This window comes from Dermacentor albipictus, chromosome 2 (genome assembly GCF_038994185.2).
Source record: "Dermacentor albipictus isolate Rhodes 1998 colony chromosome 2, USDA_Dalb.pri_finalv2, whole genome shotgun sequence".
NCBI lineage: Eukaryota > Metazoa > Arthropoda > Arachnida > Ixodida > Ixodidae > Dermacentor > Dermacentor albipictus.
In genome coordinates, this window is record NC_091822.1 from 1,911,779 (window position 1) to 1,939,115 (window position 27,337).

Sequence of the window (27,337 nt, forward strand, 5' to 3'; positions counted from 1 at the left end):
TCACATCGATAACAATATATACATAATGCGGCCGAAGCACCGCTCTGACCACGCACGAAATGCGAGAAGCAATGTAACAGGCATAGCATGTTTCAAAATCCTGGCATTGCTCGCACCGCATCGACAGAGTGCATGCGCAGCATTATTTTGCGCCAGAAACTTGCTTCGGACCAAAGCCAAATTAAAGTTATAGCCTTACTTTTAATGGGAGTGTATGCGTGCTGCAAGAACAGGTTCATGGCATAAACTAAAAAGGAAATGAAGAGACCGGGAAGCAACCCATGTGTTGAGAAAAAGCAAAACTGATGCTTTCAAGAAAGTAAATAACCACTTATAAATGAGCCAAATTGGCAATTGGAACGCCTGCATAAAAAAGAAGTAACAAATACATCATATTTCAGTGTGCCCTCGTTATCTATGAATTCGTAAGCGCCGTTGAGCACCAGCTGCTGCCTAGAGGCTGTGTTCAAATAGGTCTCCTTCTGCAACTACGCAGTACTGAGTCCGCTTTATCACATATTCAATGGCTTTCTCGATGGCCAACACTCGAATTCTACGGCAGACATCCATTATCCTTGTCTTGAGCTAATATGATGTCTGTCTCGATCTTGTAAGCACAATCTTTCACATAACCCTAAAGAAAGAAATCGAGGGGACAGAGGTCACGTGACCTAGCTGGCCAATTTACAGGCCCATGCCTTCTAATCTGTTGCGCATACAGCCAGTTTCGTGCACGGCTGCTGCTGTGTGCTGGTGCTCCATCTTGCTGATACCACAGAAGTGGAAGACATGACAGCGGGACTGCGCTGAGAAACTCATCCAATACTCCTTCAAGGATTTCGTCCACGTAACACTGTCCAGTCAGTGTGGCTGAAGAAAATGGGACCGATCATAGCACTGGCATGAATTCCGCACACCACACTGAACGGCCACAGGAAGTGGTGCCGATTGCACTTTACCCAATGTGCATTGTAGGCACTCCAATAGTGTGCATTATGCAAATTTACCAGGGTGTTTCTGTAAAAATTGGCTTCATCTGTGCACATGATGTTGCTCAAAATAGTCCAGCGACTCATTGGAATTTGCGTGGACCCAATTAGAGAAATCTAGACGATTCTGCATGTCCCTATATCTCGAGCATTGGTGTTGGTTAAGGTGGTACGGGTGAAAGGCCGTTGGTTAGAATCCTCCAAACTGATTACTTGGTAGTTAATTCCTGAGCAGCCATGTCCCACATGCTACCATGAGGGTTTGAGGTCATAAATGCTAGATCATCTGTGTGTAGGCTAGGATTCAAACATGGAGTCCTCCGCCACTGTTTCTGGAAGCTGCCCGTTTGTCTCAGGTTTTAATAATTTCTGATAACTTCCATGACTGATTTATATTTGCAGCCTTCCTCTTGTCATTTGCCTTGAGTTGCGGTCGGTTGTCAAGAGATGGCGCCACCTACTTCCCTATCTCCACCAAGGGGGCTGGGGCAGTGTGGTGTCGCGGCGGCGGCGGTGGCGGCTGCTGCTTGGAAAGCGCGGCGGCACAGGGGGACATCGCAACACGTCTGTTCACTTGTACTTGAACAAACTGGTTGTGCTCTGGCGACTTTCGGCGAAATTTTAGTTTGTTGCAGTTATCACAATTGCTTCACTCAGTCTAAGTAGCGTTCACAAGTAAGGCAACAAGAAGCCCGCATCAGTTTGTTTCACACGTACACGCTCTCATCCTTGCACGTCGCTTCGTGCAGCATTATTAGTCTCACGTAATTCTGCTGAAAATTGTGGTGTACTCCAGGCAGGTTCAACAACAACATGAAAGCGATTCACTCGAGCTTGGTGTGTGCTTAATGAAGGGTCCATCTTCTTCTTTCTGGGGTTTTACGTGCCAAAACCAGTTCTGATTATGAGGCACGCCGTAGTGGAGGGCTCCGGATTAGTTTTGACCACCTGGGGTTCCTTAACGTGCACTACAACGCAAGCACATGGATGTTTTTGCATATCGTCTCCATTGAAATGCGGCCACCGCGGTCACATTCCCTCGATTACAGTTTAAGCACCTTGCGGGACAGAGGTTTGCGGTCAAGGAACTTAACAACCGCATTCCTGTCGCTAGCGCTGACGGCATAGTTGGTGAACAGCGGCTCGATGAACTTCTTAGTAATGAGTTGCAGGAGAACCTTGCGATAGTCGCTGTTTGTGTTGCCACAGCGGAGAACATTAAGTTCCATGAGCACTGCCACACTTCTCTCCACGCAAACCTCCAAGGGCTTTGTGAAATGTTTTCTGTGGGGAAGCACGTGGTCTACAAGCTTCCGAAGACCAATCAACAGCTTTGCGAGTTCCTGGCTCGGGTTGAAGAGCCTGCCCCGATCTTGGTGGGCAATGAGGCCAAAGAGAGGTGTGTTGCCTTTCTGACCCTGCAGTAGGGCAATGCAGTTCGAGCAGACAATGCTTTCACTTGCAGCTCTCACAATGCAACCTCCAACCATAGCGACGCTGGCTTCGTCCGGACCTGTTATGCGTGGTGTCAACATTGTGCAGTTGTTCTTTAAGTCATTCACTGCCTGGTCGAGAAACTTGTTACCGGTGGCAGGCATGGTGGGGCTGTGTTGAACTGGAAGCGGCTGCCTTGCGACGAATGATGTTGAGCTCTGAACGTTGCTCTGGTCAGAGGCAGCAACGATGCCTGTCTTCAGCATTTTTTCCAGCCCGCATATCGCACTCTTCACGTCGAGTATATCATTGTTAATGGAACTTCGGCGCAGAAAGCCAAAGATGGATTCTATCGGGTCACTCGACATTTCGCGTGAGCACAAACCGGAACTTCTTCACAGTCAGCAATTAACGAATACACTGCACATTTGACGTGGTCGCAAAGACAAGAGCATCGTATGTTTCCTTGCTTAAAAAGCTGCCAGCTACACTTTCCTTCCTGAGGTCTTCAGTGTAAGCAAGAAAAACAATCTCGAGCCACTATAATCTAGGATCATCTGCATCTGTAAACTGGCAGGCATCGGCGTTGTTGCAGTGGATGAGTTGTTGGCAGCTGCTGATGTCCATTATTGTAAACCACCTCTGTATCATTTGCATGAATTCGATTGTGGGTCCTGCTGAAGCGAAGTCCAGATCACATGTGTGACCAGCCTGATCTTTGAGGGAGCAAAGTGTGGCAGTTACGGGAACTGAAAACAACTGAACCGCTGACTTGACATTCATTTTCTCAATGTTTGTTGGATACAGACAGGTGTTTTCTGGTCAGGAACCTTACTTGCTTCGCTGTCGAGTTTTTCTGCATTTTATACAGACTTTTCACATACCTTGGTGTGATCTGCTTTTCTTTGCCGAAGTCCTTCGGCAGAAACTGTGACCTCACATTTTTGATGATAAGACTTAGGTCGAAAGAAAGAAAATTTCCTTAGAGGGGTCGGCAGGGTGCTACGCCTGTGCTCGCCTTGCCTCCGCACAGAATATACATTGCTGCCAAATTCACCTTGTGGTTGTCAGTCACCAGCCGGATGATGCCGAATCCTATATCGGTCGTCTTCTTGAGCATGTGGCGTACAACTACGGCCAGCTGTTCTCCCGTGCAGCCTTTGGTAAAAAAGTACCCTACAGGTATCTTAAACCTCGCGTGCAGACCGCACAGTAAAAAGCACAAAAGAGAGTTGGCTAGGACTTCGTCTTCTGAACTGGGAACAATATCTTGGAGTTCAGGGCTCATGTCAACATCACCTACAAATGCATCTCTTTGCTTGTTGTAAATCAGCTTCTGCCAAATCCTTATCTCGTCTACCACGAGATCGCACACCTTGGACTGAGGTGTGTGCAGATTTTAAAGTTCTGCTTCCAGGCGGCAACATACCAGGTCTTTGAACCTGACTTCTCCGGTGACTGTTCTAATATATTTCTGTAGAGTGCTTCGACATGGTAGTCGGAGGAGACCCACAGATCTGATGTGCTCGTAGGTCTTTGTCGACAGGTGTCGAATAACAATGCAGTGTCTGATGGTGATTTCAGACCACTGTGGTTTCTTCTTCTTGGAGTTGTTAACTTGCTCTCGAAGCAGCACAGCTTTCGCACTTCCGTCTTCTGCATCGGCTGCAACTTCTAAAAATGCACTCACTAAGCAGCTTTCCTTAAGCTTCTGCAGCTCTTGCTTGCACACGCCCACTGCTCTGCTTATTCTACCAATTTTCGCTCTCAGAGCGTGTTCTTTTCGTCGACATCACTTTCGCTGGACGAAAAAAGTTGAGGAATGCGGCATTGGCGGTGTCTGTGTGGTGAATGACCAGCATTGGCTTTAGTTTTTCGTTTCTTGTTCCTCAAAGCTGTGGCAACAATAGTGACCTGTTCGCTATTTTCTGCAGGCTCATGCGATGCGCAGATCAGTACAATCGCGCCATGTTCAAAGCCGAGTGTGCTGTTTCTACCATCTGGGAATTGCCTGCTGGTTAGTCCAGCAGCACTTGGTGATGTCGCCAGCTTATCGGGTTGTTCAGTTGAAGGTGCTGCCTTGCTTTCTGCGACCACATCTTCATGTTGCTCGTCTCCACACACTGACATGCAAGGCACAGATGGTGAAGACTCGCGCTTGCGTGTTCCGGTTCCTCGATCCTCAGGTTTCGCCGAAGCGCCGCATTTCTCCGTGCGTGGCATCTGGGCACTGAACACACTGGGCACTGCGCCTGGCTTCAGTAGACGCCGCTTGCAGTCGTCTCGGAAATCAGATGGTTTGAAGTGCAGGCTGCACAGAACAGTGTAATCAGATGTTGTGTTAGGTACCGAAACCTCTCTCGCTATTGCAGTCATCCATCGCTGCTGCATAGCACTGTCAGATGGTAGCTCATGTAAGGACATTCCGGGCTCCTTTCGTCGTTCGCATGAGGTGCAGCGTGGGACGCAGCAAAAGCGCATAGCGCTTTACGAAACACACAGAACAAATAAAACTAGTGCTGAAGTGCGAAAAGAACGAAGCAGTTGCAACTTGCAAGCTGCGAACCATGGCAGTCGGGCAGATATACGTGTTAAGCAGTTCTGCTAATAGATCTGCTAACACAATTTTAATAAAAGATTTAAACTGCATTTAAAGAGAGTTTAAGTACTTATGAGAGACTCAAATCACTTTATTTGGGACTTTTTACCTTAAGCATTGTGCGCTTTTGTTTTCGTCTGCGTAAATAGTTGAAAACATATGGAAGGCGTCGTTTGCCGTAGAGACGTCGTCTGCTACGGCGCGCGCCCACGGCCGCGCCATCTGCGCCGGCCGCGCTGCCATACGGTGATGTGCGCATGCGCGCATGTGTTGCAAGCGGCCACCGCAAAGATCGCTAGCTACGACCTCAAGTGGAAAGGAGGAAAAGGGGAAATGTAAGGGCAGCAGGTTTTCGGCGCATGCGGCAGGCATCTTTTTAAAGGAGGCGTTGGTTCGACCAATGCCTCCTTTACTAGATGCCCGCCGCGTTGCTCGCTTTCCCATTGTAGCGGCGGTTCCTTTAGTTGAAGTTAGTTTAGCATAAATTCTATGAGGCGGCGCTCGTTGCCTTTTCAACTTCCAGCAGGTGTCGCAGCGGAGGCTGAATGCATCCGCTGGTGCGTTACATGCGCAGGCGTCTGTTAGCGAGCGTTATCGCGGGCCTCCGAGACGGTGATAGATGCCATGTTAATAACATCTCAGAGGCCGCAGCACGTGATTGCAAGTTGCAGGCGTTCGCCATGAGAGCTGGTCGTTGCCTTTTCACCGATAGCATAATAGAAAACAGCTTAGAACTGACCAATCTTAACTGGAAAAAGGCGGAAAAAAATTTTCCAAAATGCACATCCGTGGGGATAGACGAAATTCCAATCAAGTTAATTAATGAACTTGGCCCAATAAGCAAGGAAACGCTGATAAAGGTATTGGAGGCAGTCATAACAAATAAGCGAATTCCGCACAGCTGGAAACAGAGTAAAATGAATTTGATTTATAAAGGGAAAGGTGATAAGAACATAAAATCCTTCCGACCAATTACGATAACATCAGTTATATATAGGCTGGTGATGCTGGCGGTGAAATAAAAAATTTCAGTCATGGGTAGAAAGTAATAGAATACTCGGAGAACTTCAGAACCGTTTCAGAAGTGGTAGGCACTTAGATGATAGCCTGTTCGTGCTTAGCCAGTGAATAGAAATAGCTAAGGCGGAAAATAGACCTCCGTATTTAGCCTTCCTGGACATAAGTGGTGCATACTACAATGTGAACAGGGAACTCCTGTAGAACATATTGTTACGCGGTGGTGACGTTGAAGAACACAGTAGCAATACTGTGAAAGACAAAACTAACTTTTATTGGGTGAACCTGTGCCCACAAAAACAGACTACACTTATAGCTTAACGATAGCGGCGAACACAGTCGGCGATCGGCGAAAATCTAATCAGCGGGTCAAGCGCGTCGGCCTTTATACAGCAGTGGTCGAATGTTCCAGACTAATCGTTCGGACCTGCATGCCTTCCACAAAGTTCTACACCATTCGTGTCACGCGATGAAATCAGATAACAAAAGGTTCGGCGACAACAGACAGCTGGGTAGAAGCATCAATAACTTTCCAGAAACTTCAGATACATGCAGGCGCATCTCGGGCTGTGCGATTACATTTGTTAGGCGGCAAAACGTGGTCGCCCGATAAAGATAAGTACACGTGACAACACCCCCCTTTTAAAAAGCATCGACCCGCTGCTGCAAATAAACGAAAGTAATAAAGAAAAGTACTCGTAGCAAAGAAAACAACAAAATAAGGAAAGTTTGTCAGCGTCCGTAAAATGGTTTAAGACGCACCACGTGGACCACTTCAGCTCGTGCACGGCGCCGCTTTGAATGCGAAATGCCGTCTGGCACGACCTCATAGTCCAGAGCGGCAATACGTCGGATGACCTTGTAGGGTCCGAAATAGCGTCGGAGTAGTTTCTCACTGAGTCCTCGTCGGTGTATCGGTGTCCAAACCCAAACACGGTCGCCGGGCTGGTACTCGACGAAGCATCGTCGGAGGTTGTAGTGTCGGCTGTCGGTCCTCTGTTGGTTCTTGATCCGTAGGCGGGCGAGCTGTCGGGCTTCTTCGGCGCGCTGGAGATAGCTAGCGACGTGAACATTCCCTTGGTCAGTGACGTGGGGCAGCATGGCGTCGAGCGTCGTCATCGGGCTCCTGCCGTAAACCAGCTTAAACGGCGTGATCTGTGTTGTTTCTTGCACCGCCGTACATTGCTAGCATGTCGGCGAGGGTCTTGATCAGGTGCTCCGTGAGACCATTCGTCTGCGGATGGTAGGCACTTGTCCTCCTGTGACTTGTCTGGCTGTACTGCAGAATGACTTGGGTGAGCTCTGCTGTAAAAGCCGGTCCTCTGTCGGTGATGAGGACTTCTGGAGCACCATGTCACAGCAGGATGTTCTCGCCGATAAATTTCGCCACTTCGGCTGCGCTGCCTTTTGGTAGAGCTTTAGTTTCAGCAAAGCGGGTGAGAGAGTCCGTTGCCACGACGATCCACTTATTCCCGGATGTTGACATCGGAAACGGCCCCAACAAATCCATCCCAATCTGCTGGAATGGTCGGCCAGGAGGTTCGATCGGCTGTAGTAATCCTGCTGGCCATGTCGGTGGTGTTTTGCCTCGTTGACAGTCTCGGCATGTCTTGACGTAACGGATGACGTCGGCGGTCATACGCGGCCAGTAATACCTTTCCTGTATTCTCGACAGCGTCCGGGAGATTCCGAGGTGCCCAGCGGTTGAATCGTCATGTAGGGCGTGCAGTATTTCTGGACGCAGCGCTGACGGTACAACAAGAAGGTAGCTGGCACGGACTGGTGAGAAGTTCTTCACCAGCAGGTTGTTTTGTAGCGTGAACGAAGACAACCCGCGCTTAAATGCCCTAGGGACGTCGGTGTTCCCTTCCTAATACTTGATGAAGCCTTTTAGCTCCGGGTCTGCTCGTTGCTGTTTAGTGTAGTCTTCCGCGCTTATTATCCCAAGGAAGGCGTCGTTATCCTCGTCGTCTTGCGGCGGGGGATCAATGGGGTCGCGCAATAAGCAGTCGGCGTCGGAGTGTTTTCTTTCGGATTTGTATATTACCATGACGTCATATTCTTGCAGTCTGAGGCTTCACCGTGCCAGCCGTCCTGAAGGGTCCTTTAAGTTAGCTAGCCAACACAACGCGTGATGGTCACTGACGACTTTGAATGGCCTCCCATAGAGGTAAGGGCGGAACTTAGCTGTAGCCCAAATGATGGCGAGGCAGTCTTTTCAGTCGTAGAATAATTGCTTTCCGCTTTTGACAGCGACCTGCTAGCATACGATATCACCCGTTCAAGTCCTTCTTTCCTCTGGACTAGGACGGCACCGAGGCCTAGGCTACTGGCGTCAGTGTGGATTTCGGTATCGGCGTCCTCGTCGAAGTGTGCAAGTACCGGCGGCGACTGCATGCGTCGTTTGAGTTCTTGAAATGCCTTGGCCTGCGGCGTTTCCCACTTGAACTTGACATCACATTTGGTTAGATGTGTTAGCGGCTCCGCGATGCGTGAAAAGTCTTTGACAAAGCGCCTATAGTAGGAACACATGCCAAGGAATCTGCGCACTGCCTCCTTGTCGGTTGGCTGCAGGAATTTTGTGATGGCAGCTGTCTTCTGTGGGTCGGGGACTCCTGATTTGCTGATGACGTGGCCTAGGAACAAGAGCTCATCGTAAGCGAAGCGGCACTTTTCCGGCTTCAAAGTGAGCCCTGATGACATGATGGCCTCTAACACTGTCGCAATCCGCCTAAGGTGATCGTCGAAATTTCCGGCGAAGACAACGACGTCATCCAAGTAAACAAGGCGCGTCTGCCACTTCAGTCCGGCTAACACCGTGTCCATGACGCGCTGAAACGTTGCAGGTGCCGAGCACAGTCCAAATGGCATGACCTTGAACTCGTAGAGGCCGTCTGGAGTGATGAAGGCAGTCTTTTCGCGATCTCTCTCGTCGACTTCTATTTGCCAGTAGCCAGACTTGAGGTCCATCGACGAGAAGTATTTAGCATTGCAGAGCCGATCCAATGCGTCGTCTATCCGTGGAAGGGGGCACACATCCTTCTTCGTGATCTTGTTCAGTCGACGATAATCGACGCAGAAGCGTAGGGTTCCGTCCTTTTTCTTTACCAGGACTACAGGAGAGGCCCACGGGCTTTTCGACGGCTGGATGATGTCGTCGCGCAGCATTTCGTCGACTTGTTGCCTAATAGCTTCACAATCTCGCGTCGAAACTCGGTAAGGGCTCTGGCGGAGTGGTCGAGTGCTCTCTTCGGTTATTATGCGATGCTTTGCAACTCGTGTTTGTCGAATCCTCGATGACGTCGAAAAGCAGTCTTTGTATCATCGGAGAAGACTTCTGATCTGTTGCTGCTTACTCATAGGAAGACTTGGATTCACGTCGAAGCCTGGTTCGGGGACTTTGCTCATCAGTGTAGATGCGGCTGAATTCGAGAAGACAAAGGCATTGCTGGTTTCCACAAATTCCTCCATATATGCGATTGTCGTGTGCTTGTTGATGTGCTTGAACTCTTGGCTGAAGTTGGTTAGCATAACTTCCACTTGCACTCCGTGGAGTCGAGCGATCCCTCTTCCGACCCAAATTTCACGTTCGAGCAGTAGATGTTGGTCGCCCTCGATGACGCCTTCTACGTCAGCGGGTGTTTCAGTGCCGACGGAAATAATAATGCTGGAGCGTGGCGGGATGCTCACTTGATCTTCGAGCACACTCAAGGCGTGGTGACTACGGCAGCTGTCCGGCGGTATCGCTTGATCTTGTGACAGTGTTATCAATTTCGACTTCAGGTCGATGACTGCGCCATGTTGATTCAGGAAGTCCATGCCGAGAATGTCTCGTGAACACTGTTGGAGGACAACGAAGGTGGTAGGGTAAGTCCAGTCATGAACGGTAATTCTTGCCGTGCAGATCCCAGTTGGCGTAATCAGGTGTCCTCCAGCGGTCCGAATTTGGGGCCCTTCCATGCAGTCTTAACCTTGTTCAACTGGGCGGCGATGTGTCCACTCATTACGGAGTAATTGGCTCCTGTGTCTACTGAGGCGGTGACTGCGTGGCCGTCAAGAAGCACGTCGAGGTCGGTGGTTCTTTGTCTTGCATTACAGTTAGGTCTTGGCGTCGGATCACGGCTGCATCGTGTTGAACTGAAGTTGGAACGTTGCGTCGTCAAGTCGTCTTTTGTCGGTGTAGTCTTGGCTTCCGCATTTCATCGGGACGGCGGCGTGTCGTTATGTCGTCGAGGTAGTTTCTTCAGTGTCTTCGTCGTCGGCGGCGGAAGATCTTCGTCAGTCCGACGAACAGGAACCGCACCTCCATCGGTTGCTGCTTTTAGTTTTCTGGATATGGGCTCGCTGACCGGTCCCGGGCTGGGCCAGTGTATGGTCGGCGCTGCGGCGACAGGTAGCGACCTGGTGATGGAGAAAGCGACGGTCGTCGAGAGCTCCACTGAGTAGCGGCGAGGTAGCCGGCGATATCGCGGGGGCGTTCACCTTGCTGCGGGCGTGGAGCGTTCACGGCGAAACCTCGCAGTCCCATTTCCCGGTATGGACATCGTCGGTAGACGTGACCCGCTTCTCCGCAGTGGTAGCAGAGCGGGCAGTGGTCAGGAGCGCGCCAAATGTCCGTCTTCCTCGCGTAGGTGCGCTGGGCGACGGGTGGTCGTGCTGGCAGCGGCGGTGGACGACGGAACTGCGGCGTGACAGGGCCCTGGCGCGGAGGGGGACCTTGACAGCGTGCGACGGCAGCGTAGGTCATCGCTTGCGGCTCAGGCTGCGGAGATTCAGGGGCTACTCCAAGTTGTTGTTGGAGCTCCTCACACACGGCGTTGGCAATCGAAGCCACTTGAGGCTGTGATGATGGGAACAGCTTTTGTAGCTCCTTCCGCACGACAGCTCGAATAGTCTCGCGTAGGTCGTCGGTGGCCAGTGGCTGAACTCCAGCATAGTTTGTCGAGTTCGTGCGGCAGTCGAATTGCTGGTTTCGCATCTCGAGTGTCTTCTCGATGCTGGTGGCCTCGCGAAGAAACTCATCGACGGTCTTCGGTGGGCTTCGTACCATTCTGGCAAAAAGTTCCTCCTTCACACCACGCATTAGCAGGCGGACTTTCTTCTCCTCGGACATTTCTGGGTCGGCGTGGCGGAAAAGACGGCTCATTTCCTCAGTGAAGATCGCAATCGTCTCATTCGGCAGCTGCGCTCTGGTCTCCAGTAGAGCTTGGGCTCGCTCTTTTCGCACGACGCTTGTAAATGTTTGCAGGAAGCTGCTATGGAAAAGTTCCCAGGTCGTTAAGGTGGCTTCTTGGTTCTCGAACCATGTCCTGGCCGCGTCTTCCAATGCGAAGAAGACATATCGCACTTTGTCGTCGCTGTTCCAGTTGTTAAATGTAGCGACTCTCGCGTACGTCTCAAGCCAGCTTTCCGGGTTCTCGAAAGTTGAACCGCGGAACGTCGGAGGCTCGCTGGGCTGCTGAGCACGACGGGGGACGCTGGGGCTGCCGCTGGGGTTGACTTGGTGGCCATCTTCCTAGTCGTCTCAGGCAAAAGTCCGTGCTCCGGGGGCAGTCCTTGTAGCCTGCGTCTACCTCGCTGGTTCTTGGCGACGTTGGTGTCTTCCGCGTGAGGGCTTGGGTCACGGCTTTGTGGGGGCGTCCGGTACATGAACGCAAAGCACCTCCACCAGATGTCACGTGGTGTTGACGTTGAAGAACACAGTAGCAATACTGTGAAAGACAAAACTAACTTTTATTGGGCGAACCTGTGCGCACAAAAACAGGCTACACTTATAGCTCAACGATAGCGGCAAACACGGTCGGCGATCGTCGAAAATCTGATCAGCAGGTCAAGCGCGTCGGCTTTTATACAGCAGTGGTCGAATGTTCCAGACTAATCGTTCGGACCCGCGTGCCTTCCACAAAGTTCTACACCATTCGTGTCACGCGATGAAATCAGATAACATAAGGTTTGGCGACAACAGACAGCCGGGTAGAAGCATCGATAACTTTCCAGAAACTTCGAATACATGCAGGCCCGTCCCGCGCTGTGCGATTACATTTGTTAGGCGGCGAAACGTGGTCGCCTGATAAAGATAAGTACACATGTCAATATTAAAAGATGAAGGTATCGGTCATGAGGTAATTGATTTTCTACAGGAAATATATTGAGAAAATGTTGAAATAACATGGGAAGGAATTAAGAGTATGACAACTGTCGAGGTACACAAAGCATTGAGGCAAGGTTGTCCGCTATCACTGCTGCTGTTCATGCTTTATATGATAAGCATGGAAAGAAGGTTACAACGAAGCAATCTAGGGTATAATCTGTCGTACAGATTAGGCAGAAAGGTTGTTTAGCAACGATTACCGGGTTTAACGTATGCGGACGATATTGTACTGTTAGCAGATAGCCAGGAAGATTTGCAAACTCTGGTTAATTATTGTGGAGACGAAGGAGACAGTTTAGGTTTCAGTTTTAGTGCAGCTAAGTCCGGTGGGATGTTTTTCAACGATACAACTGATCAGGAGCTTACAATACAAGGCCGTGAAATACCCTGAGTGACCGAATACAAATATCTCGGGGTATGGATAAACAAAGGGCAGATGTACACGGAAAAGGACGAGCAGTCTCTCATAGCAAAAGGGCGAAGAGATGCCAGGATAATGAAACATAGGGCATTGTGGAGGTACAACAGGTATGAGGTACTGAGAGGTATTTGGAAGGGAGTGATTGTGCCGGGGCTTACTTTTGGGAATGTGGTCCTACTGGTTTTTTGCATGTTGCAGAAAAATAACAGCGCCCAACTTTTTCAAAAATTTCTGCTTTTTTCATTTTTCATTTATTGAAGCCTTAAAGTCCTGGAGGATTACATAAGGCGGGGGCAAACATTTATTCAAACATCTATTGCTTTCTACAAATGTACTACTTTTTCAATAAATAACTGCTGAAGCATGATCAACTTTTACTTCATCAAAGCGTAACATGACCCCCCGCCCCCCCTTTCTTTTTGCATTTTTAGACTTAAGCATAGTCCAAAACATACTGAACACTTAAAACTTCAGGTAACAGATGTCACCTGAGGCATTTCAAAAACTGGTTTGAGAGTTCAAACAAGGCATCTTTTAAAAAATATGACTTGTTTGAACAAGAAATTGCAAGCACCAGAACTATTAAAATAGGTATGGTGTTCGCAATTTCTTGTGTTTCGTGTCATTTCTCAACCCATGCACTGTGCCAACAATTTCGGAGGCGATTACAGATGGCATATTGCAGAACTAACTATACGCACTAGAGATCCGTGCTGGCTAAAGTTTCCTTTAAAGGGGTCCTGAACCACCCCTTGAGCTTGTTGAAAAGATGCATTCCGTGAATAACATACACCGAGGTGAACATTTCAGCCAAATTTTGCACTACACGGTGCTGATTAACAAGTTGAGTGAAATGTCACCTTTTTTTGAAACATTATCTTTTCAAGAGAAGCATTCTAACCCTTTTCAGGGCTGCCGGAGGCTATTCCATACATGCATATTTCTATACATGGCTGCTACTGGCCAATAGCTGACATCAATCAAGAAGCATGAGCAGACAACAGCATGCTCACGCTTGGCCACCCCAACCCATGTAGGAATGAAACTTTGGCTATGCTGCTTATTGTAGGATGTCGCTAATCTCGATTAGTCTGGGACACTCAACTAGCCTTGAACTTTCAAATAAAAACAGGACACATCGCTGACTAGCAACCAAATACATTATTTGCAGAAGCAGCATATAAAGACATCATATGGGTTATATCACATCATATTTATATCACATTTATATCAAAAACATCATATGTCTTTATATGCTGCTTCTGCAAATAAAGCATTTGGTTGATAGTCAGCGCTCTGTCCTGTGCTCTTTACTCGCTCGTCCTGTGTTGCGCTGTTACTGTTTTTATTCTAAAGATGAACCAACCAGCCCCATTGAACACACTGCTAGCCTTGAACTATGTGAAACTTAAAGGGCCTCTCGCCAGGCCACATAGAAAATTTTGGTTATCTGCTGGAAGTTGTTACATGCCTTCTAGGGAACATTCTACTGCAAGAATTTTTGAAATTGGTTCATTAATAGCAGAAGACAGAAATATTTTAGTGCTGCAAACCGATGATTTCAGGAGGCAAGCATCACTGCCAACTCTCTCCATTTGCCCCGTCTAGCCTCCGCAAGTGAAACTGCAACCCTGTTTTCTTCCATACCGGAGCTTGAGGATCAAGTGATGCATACGTCACAGGCCCTGCCTTCTTTTTTTCCTCCCTTTCTTGCTGCACGGCACACTTCCGCTGACAGTGTCGCATGCACTGTTGTGTTTGTCTCGTTTCGAAAAGCACACATATTTTCACGAGATCACCTGACTAGTGGTATAAGTGAGTGCTACACGAACACTGAAGCAGATACAAGTGGATCACAGAACAGGATTGCGTGCTGGAACACGGTACAAAATGATTTAGCTTTGTTGTCTGCACGCGCGACTGCATGGCGTGAGTACAAGCAGACCAAACAGAAGTACAGTCCGGTCCACTATTAAAGGAAAATCCCGTGCAAATTTTCCCCTCTGGCAAGTGTACAATCCACCCGCTTTGTAGCAGGTGACTTCTAGCTGGTGGCACTGACACCTTTCTACATACTGGTGCAGTGCATTGACGTAGCTACAGCACGCACATGCAGCTGCAGCACCCACAGAGTGAGTGCTACACATTAGAGTGGTCTCTTTAACAGTCAACTGCACTGTACATCTTTCTTGCTGCGGTGCAAAGTAAAATAAGAACATGCAGACATTCGCTTTGTGTGTTTTATTATTTCTCTAAACGTTAATTTGTCTATTGAAGCAACAGATTAAACAAGTAACACATGTTGCCTTGAATAAGTCTCGAAAGCACATGACACTAAGAGCGACGTTACAGCGCAGACATGTACATAGGCGCACTTGCTGATATACATTATCCCGCCGCCTTGGAATGCGGTGCCCGTGAGGAGAAGGGAAAAACACACTTAGTTTGAAATTTAAGCTCTTTCTACGGTGCATAGCGATGCAATCCTTAGTAGACACGATCGTGTGCACGCATTGTATGCACTGCACTTGTCATCTCAAAATGGCCAGACTTGGTGAGGGGCCCTTTAAGCCCAGTGCTGCGTCTGATGACGAATGGCGGTCAGCATCTACAAGGAACGTGAGCCAGTGCATGCGCGCTCACTCCTGGCCGTTCCCGGCTAACGTGTTTCACACCGAGCTTTATAATGGTAGCCACAAAATGTGCAATCTAGATTTGCATGCTATGTGTGCAGGACAAGGCCAGTCTACACCACGTAGCATGGCGAGGCTGGAGCGTGCAAGCACACTCCCCAGCCCTGCTGTGCACTTACAGTTGTGCGTAGCTGCACCTGCCGTATAGCGTAAATACCGTTGCCCACTGTGGGGTGCCGCGACGAGCTGCCTGGCCGAAACGCCATAGGAGGCAACGTTTGTTGGTAGGCAGGATATCACTACTCTACCGCCACTGGCGCTCCTCTTTTCCTTTGTAACGGAAGACGTTGAAGGCGAATGGGGAAGGAAAATACAGTCGAAGACACTCATAACGATAAGGGTTTTAACAATATATCGGTTATAACAATGGGAAGCTGCTGCACCATCAACTTTTGCATGCTTTCCATGATGAAATAACCCGCTTACTACAATGCCCCGATGCCGCATTATCGGCTATAACGATGAAGTCTGGCTGCTGGGTGTCCGAGCTGAAAGGTATTGAAATGCGAAATCCTTGAAAAGAAAAAAAGAAATCGTGAAATTCGAGCCGCTGAATGATAGGCCGCTGCCTCAAGAGCCGCTGCACACTCATTTTCCATCCATCTCCACGTGGCTCTCTCTCATTGCCCTTCCACCCCTCCGAAAACGAATGGGCTGCTCCCATAACTCTACGCCGCCCTACCCTCCGAAACACGAATGGACCGCGCCAAGTGCACCGCAAGCAGATTGCTCGCATGTTGCTCGCTGGCTCCTCATTCAGCACCGTTCTATGGCCATTCTGCAAACAGCGCAATCACTCGCATTAATTTTTCTTGGATACGTTGAAGTCGTTCCTGGCCATGCGGTTTCTCAACTTCGCTTGACTCGTGGCCGAAACGGAAGATGGCTGATCCGCCCGCTGATCATCGGCAATGCACGACGCTGCCAGTGAAAAGAGTGCACGGCTACAGATTTGGAAACTAAGTACTCCTAACCGATCAGACAATCGTCGCGAACGTGCTTGCATCGGATAGCGATGCTGCGGTAAGGCAGGCTGCCTCAACGTTGTCCTCGCAGGAGGTCTGGCAGATGATTCAGTCACTCCGGGGCTTCATTTTCGCGAGGAACCTTCCGCTGCACTATGTGGAGCACTTGGATGCTTGGAGAAGATGTCGCCAAGTTTCGTGTAATGCATAGCTGGCTGACGGACAAAGGCTTTTCTCGTGCAAGCCAGTGAGGAGTACGGGGTGGATGCTTGTGGCGATCTCTCCTCACCGTTTCTTGTGGATTTCTCAAGCTGACAGGCTGCTGCGGCAGCCTTCTCGCAATTGTTAAAAGGCTCCTTTTGGGGCCACCTCGGCGGTGCTCGCATATTGCTTTCCACCCGTGTCAGCTCCTTGCAGTTGTTATAGCAGTGCGATTATTTAAAGGACCCTTCACCAGGCCCCATAGCAAATTTTGGTTATACGCTGGAATTCGTTACGTGTCCTCTAGGGAGCATTCTGCCACAATAATTTTCAAATCGGCTCATTAATAGCCGAGATAGAAATATTTCAGTTCAGCAAACCCATGATTTCAGCAGGCGGGCTCCACTGCATAGCGAGACCACCTCTCCACTCGCCCCGTCTAGCCTTTGCAAGCGAAATTTCTTCCCTGTGTTCTCCCATACCCGACCTTGAGGATCACGTGACGCAGACGTCACAGGCCCTGCCTTCGTTTTTTTTTTTTCCTCGCTTTTTTTTTTTTGCGCTACGCATTTCCACGGACGGCGTCGCACGCGAGCTGTTGTCTCGTTTGCACATCGGATAATTTTACGCACTGTGCACAAGGAAACATGACTAGCGGTATAATTCAGTGCCAGACAAATACTCAGGCAAAACAAGCGGATCGCAGAGCATGATCATGCGCTGGAACACGGTAGAAAATCGCGTAATTTCAGTACCTGCACACGTGACTGCACTACCATTGGAACAAGCAGATGAAGCGGAACTACATCTCTCTTGCTTCGGTGGGAAGTAGAACAAAAAACACGCGGACATTCAGTTAGTGTGTTTTATTATTTCTCTAAACTTCAATTTGTCAATTCAAGCAACAGATCGCACAAATAACAGATGTGTTCTTGAATAATTCTCGAAGTCACGTGTCAGCACGAGCGACGTCACACTGCAGACACGAATACGCAGGTGCAGGAACATGAGTATGTCACCGTCCGGCTTGCAGCGTGGTGGCCACAAGGAGAAGGAAAAACGGCGTTCAGTTTGAAATTTCAGATTTTTCCATGGCACGTAGCAATGTAATACTTTGCAGACACAATCGTTATCGCACAATGTATGTTCTGCACTTGTCAACTCAAAATGGCCAGACCTGGTGAGGGGCCCTTCAACGCCGACAGCCGCGGCTTGTTACATGCGATCAGAAAGCCCAGGAAGCGGTTAAATAAGTGAACACAATTGGCAGCCGGACAGAGGAAGGTGGTGGGGAGGGGCACTGGCCTCCCCACCATTATAGTTTTCTCAGATCAGCTCTACTGTCCCACTATATTGATTTTTTTCATGCAACCCAGTTATAACAATTACTGGTTATCACAGTTAAATTTTTGTGGCACTTGAATATTGTTATAAGTGGGTTCGACTGTATTTCACTTGAAGTATATACGCTCGTACTAGACGTTTCTGAAAATTAATTTCAGTATATTCCTACAAGGTACGTACTCATCTTAAGACATTCTTGAGGCTTCAAAAAAAAAATGCTTAAAAAAAGCACGAAAAATCTACAGATTTTCCATGCAGAATTCTACTATAATTTTTTATGACCTGCAATAAACTTTTGTTTCATACGAGGAACAAGTGACACAGACCTCTGCTTTTTTTCTTTCTTTGCTTAAGCATAGTGGAAAACATACTGAACACTTAAAAAAAATACGGCACATGTACCTCAGATCTGGAAAGCAGGTGAGAATTTTGAGTGACACACATGCTGCCACAACTCACACTGATGTCGTCGCACGGTAGCAAACTCTCTTTCAGCTCCACAGCACAATTTTCTCCTGCAGTACCTACTCGCTCTCTCTCATTCTCTTACAGAGCTGCTGCAAGGTGAGCTGTACAAAACGATGACGGTCACGAAACTCAGGGAAGCAGGCAAAGAAAGCTACTACTTTGAAATTTTGTACCCGTTCTTGTCCAACCGAGTTTACATCCATAATCGTTCCTGTGACTAGCAGCTGCTGTCTTTTCGAGTCTTAAAAACCCAAGCCTTGGCACTTCTTTATCATAGCACCAGCATGTGCAGCGGCAGCAATGGCACAACACAACTTGCAGCGTGGTCGGCGTGTTGACAAACACTGAGATAATCAACAGTAGGCTGAAGATGTCAGTCCAATCCTGCATCAGGATTTTGTGCTAGGTCTACGGCATCCCAGCTGAGCAGATAGACCACACCACCGATGCCAATGCAACTGGTACCACTGACAGGGTCTAGACACACAGGGTCGTGTGAAATCAAACAATACTTGCAACTAAGTTGATACTCAATTTTATTTTTGATGTGGTGTGTGAAAAAGCTTTCTTAGACATGCATGTACGCATGTACACACCCACAAAAGATAAAACAGAGAAAGTAAATATCAAAGAAGTGAAAAACGTAGAGCCAGAAGATGATGAAATACTGGTGTCCTGTCCAGTTTCACCAGTATTTCTCAAGCTGCAGAGTGAAGCTGAAATAAAGGAGATAGAAGAACTGGAGATGCTTAAGTATTGCAACCAATGCTTGGCACTTTTGGCAAAACTGCAATGTAATTTCACAAATATATTGCTGTATTTAATGCACGAAGGTTAAGCCTATAAAGGAAAAAGAGAACAGGCATGTCCTATTCAGTGCCTTTTGCACAGTGAATGGTCCCACAGGGTCGTGCTGGATGTGGAGTGCTGTTTAAGTGAAGGCACCAGAAGGCATAGACAGTGCAAGACACACAGAGGAACAGACGAAAGCACTTTCGTGCACAGAGTTTCCTACGAAAATCACCAGAGTACACTCTGGCACTGGTGTCCGCGGAAACTGCAAGCATGGTGCTTTGGTCAGCATAGGAGTGATAGTGCGTGGATTTGGCAAAATTTTGTCCCCCTGGCTTCAAACACCTGTGTGACATTGCAAACCAGTAACTTTAACAAAATATTGCGTTATAAATGCAACAATGAGCAGTGATTATGCATGTGTGCAGCCTTACTGCCTCGGTGTTTAGAAAAGTAGGGCTGCCTCGAAATTTAGGCTGATACTTATTTTATTTTGAATACTGTTGCTCTGAGCCAAAAGCACAGCAGGAGGGCAATACAGAAAGTCAATACAAGAATAGTAAAGGGCTACAAATAGGCAAAAATTAATGCATGTATAGTGAACGCAGGACAATAAAAAAAGAAATGGTTACAGCAAAAAAAAAAAAGAATGTTTACACAAATATAGACAATGCATTTTTCGTACAATTGTGTACAGCACACTAGTGTATATGGCAGACACTCAAGTGCATTCAGGTATTAAACACAGCAATTTCACATTGAAGAAACAAACATTTAAATAAGAAAGAAAGTTGCACTTTTGCCTGAAAGCCGAAGCATCAATAGCAAATTAGCAGACAGCTATACGAAGTAAGGATAGTAGTATTATTGGCCGTATAAACTTGTAGACATAGGCATACTAAATAAACTAACAAGCATGGTGTCATGCGCTCATCTCACTCGATGACAGTGGAAACTCAGTCATGACACTGGAGTGAGGAAGCACAGCAGTAGCAGTAACAAGTAAATGGACCTTTGTGCTGCATCTCGCATCAACACAAACAAAACTGCGAACATGCAACGCACAGGCGGACCTTGTTCCCATTGCAGATGGCCATCAAGATACAGCAGCGGCTTGGGCGGGTGCTCGTGGCTGCACGGGCCACCCGGAATTATAGCCCTTTAAAGTTCGTAAAGTACCACTACACTTTGAAGAATGCCGCCTCCTCCTCGCACGCTCTGGTTGAGGCCGACGCCACGGCCAGAGTAGTATAGTATAGTATAATACTGTTACGGTTAATGTGAAACCGGCTTTATTTAGGGACGAGATTAGGCTGTTTCACATGGTGCGATTTTTACTCAGCGACACAGCGAATTCCGTCGCTCAGCGACCGCCGCGACGTCGTGGGCTCTCCGCGACTGGATTCCAACAAGTTGGTCGCGCTGTCGCAGCGATCGGCGCGATGTGGGAGGGGCAATGTGCGTTTCACCGTGCGTTGATAGCTTTGTGGAGCAATGTCGCGCGTCAGTTCTAGCTATGTTTAGGGCGTACCCACCAGCGTTTGCGGCTTAGGAGCTTCATACTTTTTTTTTTCTTTCGCTTACATAATTCGTTTGAAAGGAGAAGCTGCATGCTATCCAGCTGCACGACACTTCAACATAAGGCACGTACCCACTTGATTGCCGCCGTCGTGAAGCTCTTAATCCCTACAAATCGTGCCAGCTGCTTATATACATGCACACTCAACAGAAGTTTGTTCTTCGCAAAAGCAAATAATCATCCAGGGTAAAAAGTTGCGGCTTCCATAGTAACAACAAAACTAGAGTGTACTAAACGGAACCACCCCACCGACGCTGCGCAAGCCGCACGCTCATACTTGCGGTGTTGTGCAGCGCCTCACTCACCGTATCTGCAAGCTGGCGTAAAGCCTCAACCCTTTTAAACGTAACAAATGATGTACCTATTCTATTATCGAATAAAAATAGGAAAATTCGAATATTTGACTAGTTTCCATGTTGTTTTTATTTAACGATGCAGGCATGGATACTTTGTGAGCAAAAGGCAACCTTGCGCATCGCTGCGACGGATATCGCACTGCCGCAAACGCATGTGAAAGCTGTGAGCGAAAATCGCTCTGCGACATGCGTGGCAGAACGATTTTTTTCGCCCCAATCGCGCCATGTGAAACAGCCTATTGATGGTAAAGTCAAGATGGCGTCCCGAGGCTGCACCAGCTAACGTCTTCTTCCTTTGCTGCTCGCCCCGCTCATGTCGTAGCAATCCCCGGTTGCCAGACGAAGCCCACTGGGCAAGTCCAAATCACTCGGAAAGCGTAGGGTGAAACCGCTTAAGACGGGCAACATGTACTAACTGGGTCCGGCTAGACCGACGACCAGCGGACGTCAAGCGTGCCACCACGTACGTCAAGTGACTCAAGCGATCTACAAGACAAGTGGGCCAGTGTACTGGGGTAAAAACTTTTCGCATAAGCCACGTTTACGTTCTGGAGTCCACAACCACACAACGTCTCCTTTCATCGTACGAGACAGACTGGTGTCGACTGTGATAGCGCTCTTTCGATTGGGGTTGCGATGCCACAGTACGAACACGAGCGACACGCCGGGCCTCTTCAGCAAGACAAAGCATCTTGGCAACTGTGGGGTCTGATGTGGGATTTTCTCACACCGTACTCTTGGGACAAAGGAACGACAACACAGTAGTGCAAACAGTCACAAGGGCATTTATTGCACCTTTCATACATCAATGCCTGCTAGCCGAGTTGCTATCCACAAAACATGCCGATGGGCGCGCGACAAATCTAGAAGTCCGACTCACCGCGTCCTCGTGAGCGAATATGTTCGCTCCATGCTGGATCCCAACGCCTGGTCGTTCGCGTGTATAGTCACGCGAATCGTGGCGCGTTCGAAGGCGGCCACGCGAGGCGGTCTCGCAGATGCATCGGTCGCCGCGTGCTCGCGGGAGACGTCCCCCGCCGGGAAAGAGGGGCGCTGCACGCGCGGCAGGTCCGTGCGGCCTGCTCGCTGTCTCGAACCCAAGAGAGCGCGCCTTGTCTCTCCCGCCGAGGGTAACCCCGCAGCCGCGCAACACTAGCGCCATCTCTCGGACTGCGCCTGTACCACTCGGACCGCCGCGTGTGCGGCGAAGCCGCACTACAGGAGACGCGCTATGCGGGAAAAACATCAGGGGAGGGGCGAGGGTCGCGCATCCCCACATCCCCCCAACCTTAAATCACTACATATTCCGGCGAAACATGTCACTCGGTCTCACATCAACGCGCGCTTCGCGACAAGGTAGTACATGTAACAGTGGCCGCGCCGAAGAAATGTCCACACGCTGTCCATAGCATGCGAGCCGACATTGTCCCTGGGTGCACCGCTGGCGTCCGCCGGTCACAGCAGCAGCTTTGCAGCCTCGGCGGCACGATCCCAAGCCAGGACTCCGGTGACGACTACGCAGTAGTCGGTACGAGCAAGCGTCGCTCGCGCCGACGCGCCCTGCTGGCGGGAGCCGCAGTAGCTGTCGGTGACCGCCGGCTCTTTTGTCCGCCGCCGAGGGTTGCGAGCTGGATACAGGAGGCCGCCGAAGTCGTCGCGCCGAACTGGCCACAGCATCACCATCGCCCGGGGTGGCTCGATCGTAGTCCGGGGCAGCAGCGCAGACGATGTGCAGGCGTCGGCAAACCAGGGGTGACTCCAATCACACTGCGTAAACTCAACACACTCGGCAAACACTAAAGTAGTGCAAGAGAGAGGAAGTCTGCATGCGCATCGCCCACGTGGTACGATGTTCAACTCGGCTAGCAAAAGATCGGGCAGCTACTCAGATGCTAAGTTCACGTGAACGAAGCTCGCTTTCTTGAGTCGAACGAGTAATTTTCAATTCGTGCGAGGCTAAATAGAATGAGGGAAGCAACTTGCAACACCTCAACGCCACGGTCCACCAGGTTGTGTCCCTCCACGTGCGACAGGCAGCTTCGTAAAGCCTTAGGCCTAAAGCGTCGCTACTCTGACAACAACCGCCATCCAAAAACAACACCCAAAATGAGCGCAAAACAGGCAGCCGCGAGGTGACGTCAGCTCTGTGAGGTGGTCCTACTCCGCTCGGTGCACACAGCATCCGAGTTGACGGCGCCCACCGTCCCAGACGGTGTCGGAGCGCCCGGTGCCAGGCCGCAATACCAGTCGGCCCGTAGTGGCACCCGTGGCCCGCGGCCACCCGGCTCCCAGAGCCGCGACTCATCCGAGTCAAAGAGATAGAAGAAGCTATTTACATAGGAAATTCGGACCACCCACGAGGCTTCCGTACTCACTCGCTTCAGGCTTGCCACTGCTCCGCGGGCGCTCAGCCTCGCTCTCCCAGGATGCAGACCACGTGGCTCTCGTACCAACGAATGCCATTAAAAAAACACTTGCGAAAAGGCTTAGCACGTTGACATGTTCAAACACACTACAGCCACCGTCGCCTCGCTCAAGAAAGCACGCCGCCGACGCTAGCGATCACAATTCACGCTAGGCCTACGCTTCGGTTCAAACAAAGGTCTCGAACGAAGCAAACTGTTAAGACTATCGTCCGATGCCCCAAGAGGTCCACGTTGGGCAGCCAGATGTGGGGTCTGATGTGGGATTTTCTCACACCGTACTCTTGGGACAAAGGAACGACAACACAGTAGTGCAAACAGTCACAAGGGCATTTATTGCACCTTTCATACATCAATGCCTGCTAGCCGAGTTGCTATCCACAAAACATGCCGATGGGCGCGCGACAAATCTAGAAGTCCGACTCACCGCGTCCTCGTGAGCGAATATGTTTGCTCCATGCTGGATCCCAACGCCTGGTCGTTCGCGTGTATAGTCACGCGAATCGTGGCGCGTTCGAAGGCGGCCACGCGAGGCGGTCTCGCAGATGCATCGGTCGCCGCGTGCTCGCGGGAGACGTCCCCCGCCGGGAAAGAGGGGCGCTGCACGCGCGGCAGGTCCGTGCGGCCTGCTCGCTGTCTCGAACCCAAGAGAGCGCGCCTTGTCTCTCCCGCCGAGGGTAACCCCGCAGCCGCGCAACACTAGCGCCATCTCTCGGACTGCGCCTGTACCACTCGGACCGCCGCGTGTGCGGCGAAGCCGCACTACAGGAGACGCGCTATGCGGGAAAAACATCAGGGGAGGGGCGAGGGTCGCGCATCCCCACACAACAGAGTACTCGCTCTGAAAGTCAAACGGTAGTATAGTGTCGATGCATCTTAGCGGTGAACGCGCGTAAATGAGATAAAAAGGACTGTAATCGGTCGTCTCATGCTTTGCAGTATTATAAGCATAGGTGATGAAGGGGAGTAGGTCATCCCAGTGCTTGTGATCGCAAGATATGTACATGGCCATCATGTTAGTTAGAGTACTGCTCGTACGTTCTACAAGCCCATTTGTCTGAGGGTGATAAGGCGTTGAATAACGAAACTGCGAACTGCAGAGACGAAGCAGTTCTTCTACGGCGTCCGCAACGAGGTGACGACCACAATCACTAATGATGACACTGGGGAAACCATGTTGAAGAATAATGAATTGAAGCAAAAACGTTACAACGGACCCAACTGTTGAAGATGGTACGGTCGCCGTTTCCGCGTAACGGGTCAGATGGTCGACACATACGATCACCCATCGGTTGTCGTTAGACGATTGGGGAAATGGGCCCAGAAGATTGATACCCACTTATTGAAATGGCAGGCGAGGCCGCGGCAGAGGTTGGAGAAGACCTGGCGGAGCGGTCGTAGGGCGCTTGTAGTGTTCACAATGTTCGCAACTGGCGACGTAGCGCTTGACTGTGTCCTGCATTCTGGGCCAGTAAAAACGCTCCTGTGTCCGGTTCAAAGTTCTGATGAATTCTAGATGGCCAGAGGTCACATCGTCTTCATGGCTCTCAGTATGTCCGTTCGCAGACTCTGCGGCACTACCAGAAGGAAGCGTGCGCCTTTAGCAGAATAATTGGTCTTGTAAAGCAGGCCGTCATGGACACAAAATCGACCGGTGGCTCCAGGATGCGATGCGGCTACAAACAGAGGTTCCAAACTAATATCATTTTCCTGCTCTGCTTTGAAAGTCATCGAGTCTGAATGTAGAAGAAATGGGAGTAAAACAGTCATCAAAATTGTCTTCGTCACACTCCGTCGTCATCAGAGGAAGGCAAGAAAGACAGTCTACATCTGCGTGGCAACGCCCGGAATTTAGGAAATAACGAAGTCGTACTCCTGCAGTCGAAGAGTTCAACGTGCCAGTCGTCCACTCGGGTCACGGAGATTCACCAACCAGCATAACGTGTGGTGGTCAGTAACGATAGTGAACGGGCGTCCGTAGATATAGGGCCGAAATTTGTGGACAGCGAAAACAGCTACCAAGCATTCTTGCTCGGTCACAGTGTATTTGCGTTCCGCCTTAGTCAAAGAGCGACTAGCATAAGCCACAACGTGTTCAGCTCCTTGATGACGTTGCACTAGTACGGCACCGATGCCGATGTCACTGGCATCGGCGTGCACTTCCGTAGGTGCGGATGCATCGAAGTGACGCAACATGGGCCTTGACGTTAATAGAAATTTTAGCTGGCGGAAAGCGTCGTTGCAAGTCGATGTCCAGTTGAAAGGGGCGGCTTTTTGGAGAAGACATGTTAGAGGCTACACCACGTCGGCGAATCTTGGGACGAAGCGACGAAAATACGAGCACAGGCCCAAGAAACTCCTCAACTCCCGCACTGACTTCGGTGCTTCGAAGGAGCTGACTGCCTCAATCTTCCGTGGATCTGGCCTCACACCGTTTTTGTCGACCAGATGCGCAAGTAGTAACGTCTTGGTTTCCCCAAAATGACATCTCTTAGAATTTAGGGTCAAGCCGGCTTGTTTGACACAATCCAGAACAAGACTGAGACGGCTGTTATGAATGTGCTGCCAAAAAACACCACATCATCGAGGTAGCACAAACAAATTTCCCATTTTAGTCCTCGGAGGATAGTATCCATGAATTGTTCGAATATTGCTGGCGCGTTACAAAGGCCGAACGGCATAACATTTATATTCATAAAGACTGTCTGGTGTCACAAAGGCCATTTTCTCCTTATCTTCTGGGTGCATGGGTATCTGCCAATACCCTGATCGCAAATCCAGTGATGAAAAATAGGCAGCGGAATGTGAACAATCAATGGCATCATCAATTCTAGGAAGTGGATACACATCCTTTTTGGTGACCGCATTCAGTTTCCTGTAATCAATGCAAAACCGCCACGATCCATCCTTCTTCTTTACTAAGATTACTGGTGCTGCCCACTGACTAGAGGACTCTTGAACAACACTTTTCCGCAGCATGTCTTTCACCAGTTCAGCAATAACTGTCCTCTCTGTTGAAGAAACGCGGTAAGGCTCTTGCCGAATGGGGTGCGCAGATCCGGTGTCAATTCTGTGGCGAGCACGAGAATGCGGAAATGAAGCCTCCTTGTAGCCTTGCGTGAAATCGAACACAGAAAGATGTGCCCACAAAACTTGTGCGAGAGCGTGGCACTCATGTGAGGGCAGCACCTTGTTGATCATCCATAAAAAAAAAGGGGGGGGGGGAAGGGGTTTTATGTGCCAAAACCACTTTCTGATTATGAGGCACACCGTAGTGGAGGACTCCGGAAATTTTGACTACCTGGGGTTCGTTAACGTGCACCTAAATCTAAGTACATGGGTGTTCTCGCATTTCGCCCCCATCAAAATGTGGCCACCGAGGCCAGGATTCGATCCCGCGACCTCGTGCTCAGCAGCCCAACAACATAGCCACTGAGCAACCACGACGGGTGATCATCCATAGGATCTGCTCTTCAGAAGTGCTTTGGTGAGGATCGCTAGTATGAGACTGCTCCTCCTCGCTTAGAACTGTAATGGAGCTGTAAGTAATCTCGTCAAAATCAGCGAGCTTCATATCACGCAGAAGAACAGCAGGGACGCAAGAATAATTGAAAGCCCACAAATTTGAGGCGTCATTCACTACTCTCACGACAGAGCGTGGTACAAGTACATCCTTTTTTGCGCAGCTCGACGTAAGTGGCTGGACTTGCGCGTCAGACGATGAAAGGTCGGCAGCAGCGAAGTTGACAGGAATAGGTGACAGCGACCAAGGCGGTTGCAGCAAATCGTTCGAAACAACAATATAGTTTTTCACTGGTAAGGATGTGTTGGCAAGGGTGGCGAGAAGCGCACTATTCAAAGTAATTTTGCCTGAGCCACAGTTAACCGATGCACCACAATCCCGA

General features: G+C 49.5%; 1 protein-coding gene across 7 annotated transcripts in view; it reads right to left on the bottom strand.

Annotated features, from left to right (window-relative positions):
• Window positions 1–27,337, bottom strand: part of LOC135921124 (uncharacterized) — a 224,424-nt gene that overhangs the window by 7,555 nt on the left and 189,532 nt on the right. For 2 of the 7 annotated variants that reach the window (XM_070533411.1, XM_070533414.1), the window contains one exon: window positions 18,802–18,998. The exons of the other annotated variants lie outside the window; for them this stretch is intronic. In XM_070533411.1, the coding sequence (XP_070389512.1) occupies window positions 18,981–18,998 (18 nt within the window). In that variant the 3' untranslated portion in view covers window positions 18,802–18,980. Of the gene's footprint in view, window positions 1–18,801; window positions 18,999–27,337 lie in introns of those variants that run through there. 7 annotated transcript variants of the gene reach the window in all.